This window comes from Seriola dumerili, unplaced genomic scaffold (assembly GCF_002260705.1).
Source record: "Seriola dumerili isolate Sdu_G_001 unplaced genomic scaffold, Sdu_1.0 BDQW01000853.1, whole genome shotgun sequence".
Taxonomy (NCBI): domain Eukaryota; kingdom Metazoa; phylum Chordata; class Actinopteri; order Carangiformes; family Carangidae; genus Seriola; species Seriola dumerili.
Window position 1 is genome coordinate 632,131 of NW_019175108.1, and position 16,723 is coordinate 648,853.

General features: G+C 39.4%; 1 protein-coding gene across 1 annotated transcript in view; it reads right to left on the reverse strand.

Annotated features, from left to right (window-relative positions):
* Positions 1-6,808: 6,808 nt before the first annotated feature.
* Positions 6,809-16,723, reverse strand: part of lamc3 (laminin subunit gamma 3) — a 97,336-nt gene continuing 87,421 nt past the window's right edge. Inside the window, exons 19-28 of the mRNA XM_022766457.1 lie at positions 16,005-16,237; positions 14,947-15,023; positions 14,475-14,609; positions 12,151-12,370; positions 11,498-11,644; positions 10,588-10,690; positions 9,874-10,076; positions 8,974-9,114; positions 8,766-8,865; positions 6,809-8,216 (exon numbers count right to left, since the gene is read on the reverse strand). Coding sequence (XP_022622178.1) covers positions 7,954-8,216; positions 8,766-8,865; positions 8,974-9,114; positions 9,874-10,076; positions 10,588-10,690; positions 11,498-11,644; positions 12,151-12,370; positions 14,475-14,609; positions 14,947-15,023; positions 16,005-16,237 — 1,622 coding nt within the window. The 3' untranslated portion in view covers positions 6,809-7,953. The remainder of the gene's footprint in view (positions 8,217-8,765; positions 8,866-8,973; positions 9,115-9,873; positions 10,077-10,587; positions 10,691-11,497; positions 11,645-12,150; positions 12,371-14,474; positions 14,610-14,946; positions 15,024-16,004; positions 16,238-16,723) is intronic.

Below are 16,723 nucleotides of genomic sequence, written 5' to 3' on the forward strand. Positions count from 1 at the left end.
CTCATGTTCGTAGTGCTGAATTCAGAAGGGTATGACTGCTGCCAGTACAACTCAGGACAGGAACAATGGACGCTGTATCATATGTTCAATGTTATCAATGGGTATGTCCCTCAGTACTTGTGTTCTCAGATAACAATGGTCCATACTCAGCATGACTATAATGGCGGGGCTAGTCTGTGTTCAGGTGAAGTGGTTCCAGTAAATAATGCAGCCAGAAGGTACCATGTTGTAGAACACCTTTCCTGTTGCGTTTACAAGACAAAAGGTTATAATGTGCCTTCTGAGCATTGCTACTTCTACAGGGCAGGGAGCTAGAGACAGGTCGGGGCTAGCTAGTTAGCATGCTAGACGAGATAGAGACAAGAGTTAACATTGGTGCTGCCTTCCTCCACTGGAGACAGCCCTTGGCGAGTAAATGAATGAAGTTTGATGCTGAACTCGCAACATTTCTTTTAGACTGGTAAGTAAACAGCTTTTAATGCTAACGTTGGCTATGTAGCAATAGCTAAACTTACAAGTAGCTCCTTTGAACAGATCATAATCCAGTATAAGACTCAAATTTATTTTAAAAAACATATGTTATATTGTTTGGATAACTTTACTGATAAATTGACCAAGTGAACATCTAAATTATTGATTTAATACAAATTATGATACTTACTTAAGAAATATATCCATAGACATTACAAATGATGATTATTGTAATTATCCTTCAGCTATGAGTCATCTTTCCCCAGCAGGTGCTTGAGGTTGAAGACACCTTCAAATGTATTTTAGAGCACAGCACCTCCAACAGAGTGGGTTGAGCAACGACTAAAAAAAGCTGTGCTACCTCTGAGATTTCGCAAACTTCCAGTCACTATCACGCAAGTGAATATTTTTCCCAAGTACAATTATATTTGCATGACTGCTTACAAAGGGGAGAAAAAAAAATCCTTTTCTTTTAGTGACAACCATGATATCCCTTACATTTGGGGCAGTGACCCTACAGAGCTAAAAATGAATTCCATTTAAATTGATAAAAAATAAATGAGAAAATATGTGATAAGAGCAAGAAGAGAGTCTATACCTTTGCCTTATCGTCAACCTGCCTGTTAGAGGGTAATTATTACACATCAGTCAGCCTGGCCTGAGCCATTTTTCTTCAAACAACATTTAAAACCATATCTATTTCACAAATAAGCTCTAGCCAGGAATAAAAGCATGTCAGAATCAGATTCATATGACAGTTCTACAGCACAAGAGAATTTTGGGACCTAAAATGGTCTCAGGCCAAAACAGGTAGAGAAAAGTCCATGTAATTGCCTTTTAAGTGCATAATCATCCCCACTTTTGTGCTTTGAAGACTCTTATAGTACCTTCTCCCTGTTAACAGTTATACCTGTCTTTAAAGGTTTTATATCTTACAACTTTTTATCTTGCTCAGTCATTACTAGTTTGTTTTGAATAGCTAATCTTAAAGCTGTGCTAATTACATTATTGTTATATTTACAACAAATCAAATGACTGTGTGTTCTGTTGCATCTGCTGCATTGCCATGTGTGACCGGCAGCTGTTTTCAGCAAAAAAAAAAAAAAAAGCGAAGCTAAACACATTGTGTTAATTGCTAAGAACCAGGGAAACAACATATTACATTACATTTATTACATTTAATCTTTTTCTTGTGTGCATAACTCTGAAGTTATTTTACTGTTCACATGTATTCTGTACTATTAACAGTTTATCAGTTATCTGTAAAGCGCTTTGAATTGCAAACTTGTATGAAAGGTGTTATACAAATAAAGTTTGATTGATTGACTGATTGCTTGAAGTTAGCAACCAGCTGGTCAAAATACTTGAGATTCATAACTAAAGAGTCAGATATTTCTTGGAGTTGGAGGAGACCAAAACGTTACAAAAAGGAAAACTCAATAATGAACTATCACACGTGAATAATAATGTGTAAACTGTAAGCTAACATGGTTGCCATATGAATTTCATGAGGTGATATTATGTCAGTGTTGTGTTTACAGTTTGTTGACATGTCTACAAGTGGACAAGAAATCAATGAATGTAGGTTTAGGTGCATAAGCTGAGGTAAAAAACATGATTTTTTATTTTTATTTTTCACCCATCAATCACCCATGTATACCATGGGTAGCCTCTGTTTTCTAGACTTCCCTGTGGAATCAATTTGGCGCCATATGTAAGTTGTTTACCACAAAAGAGTTTGTTTTTGTCTTTAATATTCTGATCTTAACCCTGTTTCATCTGCCAGTTCTTTTTAGCATCTTGACTCCATTGAAGACAGACATCGGCTTTCAACATAAACATAGCTTTCATAATTAATTTGGGTTCTGTTAAAGCTGAACAGTTCCCAACAGGACCCACAGTGTGTTCTTCTTCAGTGGGAAATGCAACAGTATTTGAGGCATGAGGTGTGATTGTAAATGAGCTTACAATTATTTCATCATGCAAAAACCTTTTTCTTTATAGTTTTAACTTGAATGATTCCACTTGTTGCAACGCTGGAAGCAGATTCATTTTCAGTCCCGTCACACCACACTCTGACTTCTCCTTTACTAAAACAATGGGACAACTTGAACACTGAATTAATATGTTTATAGTAACAATAGCCATGTTTTTAAGGGACCGGTTTCTAACTGCTTCAGTTCAAACACATGTATAGAAACATTTTAGAAGAGCTTTTGTGCAGCAGATGATAATATCACAGGTGATTTTCTGTAGCGTGTGTCGAGCACAGATGCTGTGCAGTTTAATAGAAAATGGGGCAGATTGTAGTATTTTTACTATTTTGACAAAATGGTGTAATGAGTAGGAAAAGGTGCTGCAAGAATCAGAAATATACCCAACACCATTTTTAAATATATACACACATCACAATTTACTGCCAACTGAAAAGCATTTACTGTCTTTGCATAGGTTTAAATGATTTCAAAAGGTGTGTACCAGATAGCACAAATGCCTCATGTTTGCAGGGTTTTTTTTTTTTTTTTTTTTTTTTAAATCTGAGGTCTCTTACAGATGTATGAGTTATCTGACATCTATTTTTCTCCCTTGCTATGAACCTGTTTAATCTATACACCGCACTAACAGCATGCTCAGGTTCCCGGCTCCTGTGTGATAGCTTGATAGCAAAGGAAGTGAACAGACGAGGAAGATTGCAGCTCTTGGATTCTACTTTCCTGACAAAGTAGTGCATGGGGGGATATTTTGGGGGGGCACAAACATATTTAGTTTCCTTTCCTGAACTCATTTGAAGACAAGCTGTGAAATGGGACAAGAGGCCCAGTAGGGGGTGTGTCAGCAACTATCTTTGATGTTAAGGATTTGCACTTGTGTTGCCTGCTCAGACCATGTCAGGCTGTACTATATTTTTGTGGATTTACTAGCTTTTTGTGGATTTTAACGCAGCTAATTTGACACTGATATTTTTTTTTCTTGGGAAGGAGTTAATAAGGTACATTGTTCTTTATTCTGATAATCTACCCTCAGCACATCCCCTCGGGGAGAGCGTAACGTTGAGCTCGTCCTCAAACTAAAAGCCTTTCCTTGTAATGTAAAAAGTGAAAAGTATGTACAGTAAGTCCCATGTCTTTGTATGAATAATCAACTGGTTAGGATACTGACTTTTTGCCTGGGAAATGTAGCTTTAACCTCATTTAGCATGATGTCATTTATGTAGCCATCAAATGCATGTTCAGATGAATTTTAAAGGGCTCTAGAGTTAACTGGAAATTTTAAAAAGTCACTGGCAGAATGCATCTTTAACTGACACATGGAACTAACATGAGCTTTCTTTTGCTAGCTAGCTAAAGCTGCTCAAATCTACCAGTGACACAGTCTCGGCAAAATCATTGGTTGCCAATTAGAAATGCCTGCTTTCATCTGAAAACAAGGACTCGTTTAAAAAACGGCTAGTAGTTTGCCTAAATCTGGTGCCATTATCATTGTAAACTGCACCATGCAAGAAGAGAGAGCTCGACAGGTCTTGCATCAGTAAGGGGATGGGGCTGAGCAAACAGTCAGCTGCAGAATCACAATATAATTAATAAATATTATATAGCTACATTTCGTGGCACATATTTAGCTACTTAATTTTCCTTTCTTTTAACTGAAACTGTGAAACAAAAGGTTGATGAGACTTAACATTCATCATTACGAAACAACCAAATCAAATCCTCTATGAATGAAAAACATGGAAAATATGCTATATAGAAAATATTTAAATGTACTTTATATTGTTTCATTCTTATTAATTCAACCATGTGTAACATTGACCGTGACAAAGGAATCCCCAATAAAATTTTGACCAGATGCCTTTATACAGCATATATGTGAAAGTATACATTTCATTTTGCAAGGAGCTACCCAGGCTAAAGCTTATAGTATTTTCCTTCTTCACCTTCTGTTATTTCAACATACACTTTGTTTGGTTGTCAGGGACACTGACATTTGACAAAACATACTGTAAATTTCTTCACCGCCTACAGTCTTGTGTCTTATTATTATCAGCGTTTAGGAATTCCCCGTCTTCAACACCGACACGACAATGAAGCTGCTGGTGTCGACAGTGGAATCACAAAGTTGTCCTCATTAAAGGAGAAAGGTGAAAGATACGGTTTAAAATCAACAGGAAGCCACACATTACAGGTGGAGGAAAGGGAAGAGGGAGGGGAGCTCTTCAATAACAGGAAAAAAAAAAGTGAGATCATAGTGAAGTGAGTGTTCCTTTCACGCTCCGCTCTTTCTTCTCACACTCCCAGAAACAAGACCAAAGTCTCTTCTCTAATCAGACAAACAGACAAACACATTTGTTTCAAAGAGTTCTTTGGCTGGATTCATGTTTTTTTCACCTTTTTAACACCTTCACTGAGAACTGCAACTAACAGATCTGGTGTAAAAATATGAAAAAAAAAACAAAAAACTCTTTCTCCGGTGTAATTTTTTTATTATCTAATTAATGATTCATATTTGTTGAAACATTCACCAGTACAGCTTAGACAGCTGTCCGACTGTGTTTAAAAAGAAAAAAAAAAAAGTTTATACATTCAAAATGTCAGAGGAATGGTGGAGTCATGGGGAAAACTGTGACACCCATCCTCAGTAAATGCCCACTGTTGGCCAACATACTGTTCAACTGTTGCATATGCATATTACTGCATGCAGACAACACTGTAATGCGGCGTACCCAGCTGCCTTTAATGTGGATGAGAGCAGATTCAGACTTGAATATTACTCCTGCTGAGAACTCCTTTGCTGCACCAGTGGTCATGAAATTATCAAAAAACCTAGGCAATATCAGATCTGATATGAAACAATATATGACTTTATATATTATCTGATTGTTTGATAGTTATTCAGAAATAAGTTGTATTACAATTTACCTGAACATAGCTATTATTTTACCCATTCAGAAATAATGTTGCAATATTCACCACTAATATGAAGCATGAATATTCTAATAAAGTAATGACTTTAAGGACTCTGTGGTATTCTCTATCTCCATGCTCTCAACAGTCATGAATTTTGATTTCATTTTCATATGGTAATGACACTTATCTCTACTGAGCTGCTAAACTGAGTGAAAATTACTACTAATTCCTAAAACTTTGAGCTTCATTTATCTACATGATGGATTTCCATGAATGCTCTCCTGAAAATTGGTCTACATTTGTAATAGTGTTTTTTTTTGCCAAAATTACAAAATAGATTATCTTGTCTTAGGGTTCAACAGAGGCTCTTCTGTTTCTTGTACAACATTCGGTACATCTGCATTAAATTAATCAAAGAGATGAAAAATCACATTTACAGGATGTGCACTTGTCAATGCTGTTGTTAAAAGGCAGACTACAAATGTAACAAAATATTCAATCTGAGTAGAACTTGACAATTATTGGGTGAACCAACAGCTGGGACAGCATTTTGTAGTGCTATTGCAATTTACTTGATAATAAGGACAGCACATTACAGAGAGAGCATATTGACTTCACAATGATTTGCCTGCTCAGTGGATATACAGGAATAGTTTGACATTTTGGGAAATATGCTTATTTGCTTTCTTGCCAAGAGTCAGATGAAATGATTGATAACACTCATATTTGTCTGTTAACTGAAAGGGGCTATTTGTGAGTTTTCTCTGCCGTCTAATTCCATTTCCAAACAAGAGGTTATTATACACCTTGTGAGTGGTGCTACATCTTCAGGACAGATTGGAGGCTACAGTGAGTAGCCATGAGTATGGCCATGCTAGGCCGGGGCTAGCCGGTTAGCATGCTAACTTCAGTAGAAGAAAAGAGGTAATAAAGACGAATTAACATTGGCGTTTCTTTCTACCGCTGGAGACAGCTCTTGGTGAGTAAAGGAATGAAGTTTGATGCTGAATGTTTCTTCTAGACTGGTAAGTAAATAGCTGTTAATGCTAATGTTGGCTACGTGGCTATAGCAAAATGTATAAATATCGCCTTTAACCAAAGGTAAGACACTTCACTTACCAGTACCTCTTAAGCTCACAAATGAATAAGTTATTTTTTGTTTCCCCCCCTTGCTTTCAGGCTTTAAGCTAAGCTAGCATTCTCCTGTCTGTATCTTCACATTCAGTGATACATATCTGACAAAAAAATCTCCCAAAATGTTGAAGTGATCCTTGACGAAATCCAGACTACTTCAGTGTCTCAGTAATGTGTATGTACAAAAGCTGACAGTGCACCATTTTGGCAGCAAAAGATGAACGTACTTTACCATTCTGTACTTAAAGGAAATGATACAAGATACAAGATGAGCATTAACAGATGTAAACTCGAACTCTGATGCCAAATTCAGTTTTGAAAAGTTCACAAACAACAAGCATGTTTTCCAAGGACTGAATACTTATTTTATTGTTTTTGTTTTTCTGAGTGTTCCTCGAACCACCAACTACTACAATTTTAAGCCCTTTATCAGCTGTGAGTAGCTCCTCCATATCCACTGTAAATTTCAATAGTGTGCACTAACAATTACATTTGGTATGCAAAATGACCCTTTCAAGTATACTTTATTGTGTAATGGTTTCTATGTGAAGGCCTAAAATACTCCAAATATGGTTATAATTCCTATAAGTAGATGTAGATGTCTAACTTGTAGTCTGTAGTCTGATCCCTGATCAGTTATTCAGCATTTGTAAGAACAGAAAAATGCATCTCTTACATAATTTAGGTATCATCACTTCACAAGTCCTGTCATTAAAATATTTGCAAAACATTGATCATTTGCTTTTACATTTTGGTCACCTGGATCCAGACAGTGTGACCAACCATGACCCCCAAGACAAGTGATGGTTGAGCATTTGATAGTGACAGACAGAAACATGGAGAAACTACAAAAATAGAGAGGTAGGCACTGTAAGAATCCTGAACACAGGTTGTGTGCTGTTGAAGCCTGACCTGAACCCCATTGAGGCCAAGAGGACTAATTGTTAATTAAGCCAGGCTGATGAAAAAGAGCTCAAGTGTAAATGAATGTGTCAGTATGGAGGAGCACTCAGACACACCTTTTACCCCCACAAAGGAAAATCAGCATTATTTTAAACTTGACAGTGCACTCCAGCAGTTCAGAACGGCTGGGTATTATTCATGATGAAATTAAAGTTTGGATGTTGTTGTTGAAAAGAAAAAATGAAGCGAAAAAAAGAAAGAAAACAAAACAAAAAGGAGGAGAAGGAAGAGAAGGTATAAATCATGGCAGACAGGGTAGAAATCTGTGGCTTTTGGTGGAAATGTGCGTGTCAATGCACTGTGGTGGTAAATTGTACCTTCAGGCAAAAGGTGGAAAGAGGAAAGAATATAAAGAGGATATCACTGACTTTTTTGAAGCTGAGTAAAAAATGACCACACACCCTTTATTAACAGCCTCCTCCAAGACCTTTCTGATGTTCAGCTGTCTTATCAATGACTGAATCCCCGTCATCTACAGTATCTAGCCCTTACCTGTACCTGTGGCCTGGGGGCAGGACTGAGGCAAGTTTAAGGTAATGTCCCTGAGACTGTCTCTCTCCTCTCTGATCTCCTGTAAGTCCTGTTCGATGAGGACCAGCTGGCTCTGTTGCTCCTTAGCAGCTGACTGCAGCTTCTGGATCTTAGAGCCCAGCGCCGGGCTCTCCACACTCCCGTGAAGCATGCTCAGACGATGCGCTGTCTCGTTCAAGATCCGGTCAAAACGCTCCAGCGGCACGTTCCCATCTGGTCCGAACATGCAAGAGAGAGGACAGATGGAGACAGAAAAGACAGAGGCTTCAAGAGTTTTTGTTTTTCAGACTAGGTTCTGTAAAAGGCAGTCTTACATCAGTGATTCAAATGGTACATCAACCTCCATGATGACCTAATTATAGTGATTTGGTCATTATCCCTGATGTCTGATGTTAACATACTGGCCGCAAAGTACCAGATCTCTGGCTTTCAAGTTAATACTAAAAATTGTACAAGACATTATACAGGAAATGCATTGGAATGAATAGGCCAGATAATAATAGGCCAGAGATTTACAACTGGTTAAATTTAATACATTGGAATTTACCCACAAGAAAATGCTGCTGGGCCCTATGAACAAGTTATTCTTGCTTTATCATGGGGATAAAAATCTGGGAAATATTTCCTGTTAAATGAGGCGTTAAAAAGCACAGAGCTCTTCAGTGATCTGACATTTAAGGTATAATGATGATTTATGAGTTTTTATAGACACAAGACTAAAAAGTAGCCATAGTGAAAATTATCTAGAAGAGAGTGACTTACCAATCTTACTGATTAGGTCAGTTAGTGCGACAGAATAGGCCTCTAATTGGAGCTTGGCTGCTTCCATGTCTTGCTTTATGTTGGTCAGGGACACCTCAGGCTGGGAATAAGAAGAAGACACAGTCTAGGAACTGTCTTTTAAGCTGCACAGAGGAAGTACAGATCAATATTCATAGATTCTGCCTTTCAAACGTGTATATGGCTGTACCTCTGAGGTGATTTGGGAGTTTGCTGCGTCAGTTAGCATCTCGTGTTCAGCCAGCTGTTGTAAAACAGAGTCTATATGGGAGCTGAGGTGAGCTGATGAAGTCCTTGTATGTTTGGCCTGGGTTAGAATGACCTTGGATTCCTGCAGACAAAGAAAGGAGGAAAGATAGAGGGCATCTGACTATTGGAGATATACTGTATAAATTACTTACAGAGCAAGTCTAAGAGTCTACTGTGATGCTAGCATCTCTCTGAGGCTGTACTCAGACACAGTATTTTGAGCTAAATGCTAACATGCTGATGTTTAGCAGGTATAATGTTTGCCATTTTCATGCTAACATTTGCTAATTAGCACTAAACACAAAGTACAGCTGAGGCTGATGGGAATGTCCTTAGTTTGAAGGTATTTAGTTATAAAACAAATTACTAGACAAGCTTGACTTGATGATGCGCTAAATGAAAAGTTAAGCAATTACCAACGTTCACTTAAAACAATTCATCCTGAGGGGACATGAATGACTGAAATGTCATGACAATCTATGGCGATGATATTTCATTGGATAAATGGGAATTTGACCTGCAAGTGGTGTTGCATGAAAAGATCACCAAAGTCATTATGATTCATCTTCTTGGGACCATAAATGTCTGTGCTAAACTTCATTGCAATCCATCCAATAGCTGTCAAAACAGCTCACAAAAAAACCTAAAGGTAAACCTCACAGTGGCACTAGTGGGAAAGTTACTAAATCACTAAAGCCACTAGGGTTCTTCCTCCGGGGACGATTCACGTCAGAACAAAATTTCATATCAATCCATCAAACATTTGTTGAGATATTTCAGTCAAAGTGACTGACTGACCTACAAAATGACAATGCCAATCCCCAAAAGCTAAAACTCATACCTTTGCTAAAGCATGTGCTGTTCGTTCCGCCTCCTTTGTGGTGTTGCTGGACAGGCTGGAGTTTTCCAGAGCTGGTTTTAGCATCTTCTCAATCTGTGAAACTCTTTTCCTGACATCAGCTAAGACTTTTTCCTCCAGGGGTTTCTCCTTCTTCACTGCTGCCTTGGTCTGGGCCTGCCTACGGGGCCATTCCCTCACCATGTCTGAGTAGAGATCGGGAGGAAAGCAGGTAGTGGAAATAAGAGAGAGAACTATGGTTGTACTGAATTTTAAAAAATTAGATCCAGATAGATGATTGTTATTTTACTTGCTGAATTAAGTATTTTGATTATCTAACATCTTAAGTTTAACTCTCTGCTTTACTGTTTCATTGGAAGTCTGAGCAAACAAACTACTTCTCTTCATGTGTCATAAACAACCAACATTTCATTCATGAAGCTTATGGTGTAAAAATTCTCAAAACATTCCACTCCATTACATTTTCCACATAAGCTGCTGCTGCATTCAATACATGACAAGTAGGTCAAAACATTGCAATAGCGATGGTAAATTTATCATAGTGATACTTGAGTGTATAGCCCTGTTTGTTTTCAGTCTCAGTGCTTGACATTTCAATTTGAGTAGAATAATTCAGTTGGACGTTCAACAAAAACAATAATGTTAGACAGACAGTGAAGAGAGTAAAGAGGATAAACAAGCTGGATGCAGACTCACTTCCTAGTTCTCTGTGAAGGGCAATGGCTTCTGATTCCACCTCTTTCCCTGACACCACGGCCGATAAAGCCACAGCCTTTGCCCCTTGAGCTTGGGCTTGAAGCTTTAGAAAGAGACATGAAGAGTGAGACAGGACCTCAGTGCAGCCAAGTATATTCAAAGCTTGTAACAACAGGTATTTGAATCTTTAATGTAGTGTAAACTGGAGGTCAATTGAAATTCTAGTCATGCAAGTGGCTGAGAAGCTGGACTTGGTCACAGACGTGCTTTGAGCTAAATGCTAACATGTTCAGAGTGTTAATGCTCATGTTTAGCAGGTATAATGTTTACCACGACAATCTTAGTTTAGTGTGTTAGCATGCTAACATTTGATAGTTAGCAATAAAAACAAAGTACACCTGAGGCTGATGGGAATGTCATTAGTTTCGCAGGTATTTGTCAAGCATTGGACGTGATGATGGCGCTTTATAGAAAGTTACACTATCACCAAGGTTATTACAACTCATGGCCAGAGGTATTTTTGCAGTGTATTATGATGTCACAGTGAAGATGACCTTTGACTGTTAGGATAAAATGATGAAGTGATGACATTTTATATCCAGTTAGACTTCTGCATCAAATTGTGTCATAATTAGCGTATGAATTCTTGAGTTATGGCCAAGAACAGTAACCTTGACCTTTGACCTCTGACCATGACAATTTAATCAGTTCATCCTTGAGTTCAGGTTTGTGCAAAATCTGAAGAAATTCTCTCAAGGTGTTACTGAGATATCACATGCACATAGTTCCTCCTCTGGGGACCATGAATCTTTGTGCAAATTTTCATAGCAATCCATCTAGTAATAAAAAGCTTTACATTATCTTTACATTTAGCAATAAAAAGGAAAAAGGTAGTAGTGAATGTAATCACCTGACTGATGCCATCCACCACCTCCAGGCTCTTATTGATAGTCTGTTTTAGCGGCTCCATCCCATCGCTGATCTTACTGATAAGATCATCTTTGGCCTGAATTCGACGGTCCAGCTCTTTTGTCTGTTTCCGCAGGTCCTCACCCCACTAAACAGGAAGCAGGAATACACAAATTCAGTGCTTTGGTTAAAACTGCCTCATTTTGCTTTCTCTATCAGTTTTCCAAAACCTTTATGCTGCCATTTTGAGGGGGCACATTAGCATGTTTCTGTGCCATTTTACAGTGTGTTGTCTGCCCGGAGATGCTGCAGTGGTTAATCGCCCTCCTCTGGAACAACATGTACCCCCATGAGCAGCAGACCCTGCCAGAATCTTTTCTCCAGTGCCAACTCAGTGTCCCCCTCTGAAGGCATGCTTTCCAAATGTTAAATCAAGGAAAAAATGAAGTGGAGTTAACTGCCCACTCTTACCAAATGAGAGACGCTTGTATCTCTGCATGAGCCTAGTTGAATGACCCGAAGTGGTTTCTTATATAAAATGTGGAGCTATCACACTAGCTCTAATTAGACTAAATGGTTCAGTCATTGGCCCGCAATATGAGATAATAATGTTTCAGACTCCATTTGTACCCTGCAGGTGCTGTCCAAACTGACCTCTGTTGTGTGGTTAGTTGGATGTGTTTGGTTGAGCTGTGTTTGGTCAGGCTCTGGTGATGGGCTGGCATCTGTCAGAGCCAGCTGATGTAAGGATGATGTGATGTTACCCAGGGCAAGCTTTAAACCAGCAGCTTCCTCCTCCAGGGCCAGCTGTTTGCCCGCAGTATCGTTCACCTGTGCTGTCAGATTCTCCTTCTGCTGCTGCATTTGTGTAATTCTGAGATGAAAGAAGAAAACGAATAATGTAACAGCTACTTTTTATAAATAGTTTTTGTATTAATACCAGGATGTCCATTACACTATGCTGCAGACTCATTAGCCTCACATACATTTCATCTTATTCAGCACATTCATTTTCATATCTTCGGTTAGACTGCTTTGAAACAACACAACAGAACCTCTCACACCTTTCATGAAGTCATGAAAGGTGTTAGGAGCAGTGCAGGAGATGTTAAAGTGTCATTTTTATCACCTCCACAGCTGTAATGATATCCATTCTGTTTTACCGTAACAGAGCAGATCCTCCAAAAATCACAGTATGTGTCACTTCGAATGCTGTGCGCACAACAAGCACATGCAGCTCTCTTGGGTCACTAAAAATAATTCATTTTAACAATAATTAATTTAACGTGTTTGGTAGAATACTAGGATGCTGCAATATTGTGCTTTGAAGTATTTTTTTGTGCTTGAAACTTGGCTATTGCAAAAAGGCACATTCATGAATAACAAACAGGACGTCTGTGAGTGCCTTTCAAAACAACCCATATGGTAAAGGTCTGGTTAAGTACAGGCAACTCAAAATCTTTGGAGAAAGTTTCTCTATGAAAATATTCTGCTATGATTATTTCTTATTTCTTTTTCGCTGGAAGCACATCTACGCTTACTTCCTCACTGAGATATTCTGGATCATGCCTTGTTCCCCGCTCACCACTGCTGCTTGTGTTAGGTTGACACGTGAAAGAGCAGTGCATATCAGGATAGTTAGCGTAAGAGGAAACATCGGAGAGACTTAGCCACATGTTGAACTTCAGTCAGACCCAGAAATCAGTTGAGGAGTTTGTTGTGCGCCAAAATAAGTGATTAGTTGACATGTCAGAACGGTTAGCATAGTTAGCATCTTTTATTTGTTTAAAAGAGGTTTCGGGTTTATTTTGCACACCCACCCGTCCCCACAAGTTGACAGGATTGGTTCTTTAGTTATATGACGTATGAAACACTGGGCCCTGTGACTCATATATTGTTACATATGACATTATTACATTGTTAATGCTGATGCATCAAAACATTTTACTGTTGTAGCAGGTCAAGGTGGGACTAGTTTGAACTAATGTATACTAATGTATAGTTTAGTCCAGTGGTTCCCAGCTTAGGGGCCAATTCCCCTCTAAAGGGTCTGCGACAGAAATGTATGTACATTTTTTTGACTTAAGTGATTGTATAATGTCACACTACTTATGCTTTTGCTGCTACTGAATATACCCCGGATTGATTGTTAGTAAAAAGTAAACAGAGGTTATCGGAACTGTTCCATCAAATAAGAATTTCTGGTGTGAAACTTAGTTGTTATTGTTAAAGATGCTTGGGTGACTTCTTCAATACTGTTGTCATTTTGCTGATTGGATAGCTGTCCTGTCTATAAAGTGCAACTGATCTTCTTAAGTACCACCACATGGTGAAATACAGTATGTGTGGTAAGTGCAATTTTATGCCACCCATCTGCGCATTAAGTGCTCAATTCACATCCTCTAAAGTGACACACACACACACACACACACACACACACACACACACACACACACACACACACACACACACGTGCATACACTGTCGTACAGCAGTGCTCCGAAGATTAACAGAACTGTCCTGAACCAAGCTGACTACTGTTAGAAGGGGGGTAATCAATTTTGAGTTCCTCGCTTCTTGCTCTCATCATGGCCACCGGAGGGCTTTTTGCATCATTCAGTCTAGCATTCAGGATAATCCTCAGAGCAATCACACGCTAGGAGATGCAGCGAGCGTGCGGCAAATCCAAGAAAGCAATAGGCTTACAGTGGAGAGAAGCCGTCCCCCTGTGGCTAAATGTCTTACTCCTAAACTCCAATGTGCTTTAAGAGGCTGCTGTGGAGAAGAGGACCTTCAGCTGTAATACAGGGATAGGTGCACTTTGTTAGAAATATACTGCGAAAGCACTATAATCCGGGGAGTCATGCAGCTTGTTGGGATTTTGCAATAAAGGATGCTTTATGAGAATGGGAAACATTCTTTCTGCTTGTGCTTGTCTGTGTGGGCGTGTGTTTAGGTTGCTTTTTTTTTGCGCTCACTGCTCCGTTAGGCTCCTGATGTACTCCTCGGTGGAGTTGTCCTGCAGTAGATCCATCAGGAAACCGAAGGTCTGCTTTGAAGCTCTTACTGCCCTGCTGGCTACGGCCTCAATGTGGTCTGCTGCTTCCCTGTGACTGGAGGGGAGGAAAAAACAAAGGAAGACAAAGTGAAAGGAAGGGGAAAACGGGAGAAAGTGAGGAACATAACAGACCATTACAACTGCCTAAGGAGAGATGAAATGGATTTCAGCATCGATGACTTCCCCTTGCCGACTCTCCACTCCAGATTTCTGTAACTAGCACATAATAACGCTGCATACTCTGAGCAGCCGAGAGCATCGATTCACAGTGGCCTGAGCACAATGTACATGACGAGCTCAAAGGGAGGAAGCCAGGAGAGATGAGATCCCACACATTACTACTGTGGCCTTTGCTTAAAATTGCCCACTAAAAGTCCATTGACCTAACTTACCTTTCCATTAGGACCCGTGAGTCATTGACCATGATGTTCCATTTGTTGGGTCCTGACACCATCTCAAAAGGAATGATCTATGAAAAAGGCAGAGAGGGGAAGAGACTTCAAACTGTTTTGACATGTTTAATTAAATCATGTGAACTAAAGTCTCCATCTAATCATTTTTCACACTTCAGCTGAATGGATTTTTTTCTTTTTCAGCGCTGTTTAATCAGAAAATTCCACTGGGTGCAGTCCAGAAAAGGAGTCATGGGTCTGCCTCAAAAATGCTGGTGTGGGTTTTGCTAACAAACAATAAAAACTCATCTAATGCACCTCACCATTTAAATATATGTAATCAAAAAGTGTTCAAAGCATGGGCGTATGGTAAAAACTCCCTCTAAATAAATCCCCTGAAGTTTGGTCCTGATAAATGTAATGAGTACACAGTCGAATGCAGAATCCGTCCCCGAGTGACATTTAATTTGAGAAAATGCAAATAAAAATGGGAAAACTAAATCAGCAATTGACACAGTAGCATTTTTTCTTCATTTTTTTTTGAGGGGGGGGGCTACACTTCTTATTAATATGGAATTAAATTGCTACTGCTTCAGGCTTACCCAAGTGATAAGAGCTACAGAGGTATTGCGTGCACACACACACACAAACACACACGCACAGACACACAATCAGAAATAGAGAGCTATATACTGGCAAAACAAGTTCTCTCATCTCCTCGAACCTAAATAACATGGCAGCGGTATCCATAATAGATTCCTGCGAGCGTCGAGGAGAGACAGTGGAAAGCCTCGCGGTGGGTGAAGAACAAGTTGTTAATTTTAGCGTCCATCAAACGTTGGTTTGACTTTGCCACTCAGAGGGAGGAGGGCGCTGGTGTGAGGGTGGGTAAGAAACATTGTTTGGCTTTGGGGGATCTTTGTCGATCTACACAAAGGAGCCCCAATAGTAAAGTGTAGCTCCTCATAATAGAGACAAGAAACAAAATCAGTGTGTGTGTGTGTGTGTGTGAACAATTAACACAAAGTTGAGGATTCAGTGTGTTTTATTTTTCCTACCACATTGTCCAGGTCAAGTGTTGCCTGATTTAGCTGCTTCTGAGATGCTCTGATCATCAGCACAGTGTCTTCGAAGGTCTGACACACACCCCTGCTCCCTTCGTCCTTCCTCTCTTTCTCTGTCATGCTGATGCTGCAGTTCAAAGTAGACGTAATGCCATGCAGCTGGGCTAGGAGTGCGCCTGTGGAAGCTTCCAGCAGGGAAAATTGTTTTATGAAGGCCTCGCGTGCCTCTGAAAGAACAAAGAGCACAAAGCAAATAAAACCACATTAAGACCTTCATGGACTATTTCACAGAGAATATTATTCTTCCAGCTAGTAAGCTGCATTTCTTTGCATCCCTCTCAAGTTACTGCATGAATTCAGACTCTTATCCTTCCCATTTGGGTGTTTGGAGTCAGAAAAAAAACCCAAAACCAAGTGGAATTCTGTCCAGATGTTAACACTTTTGTCACAGTCTCACTTTGTGTTATGAGCTTTTTGACTCTAACTGGCTGCACAGCCGGTGTGGAGCTGATACAATTAGCACAATATGTCTGAATGTTTGCTGCTCCATTTACATACTTTTCTTCTCTCTCTGTCTTTGTGTCTTATAAAATGAAAGATAACAAGTGTGTGTGTGTGTGTGTGTCTGTGTGTGCCACAGTGTGTGGTGTTTTGCCTCTGTGTGTGTGTGAGCCCTGTCACTCCCACATACTCATTAAATCATTATTGGGCCA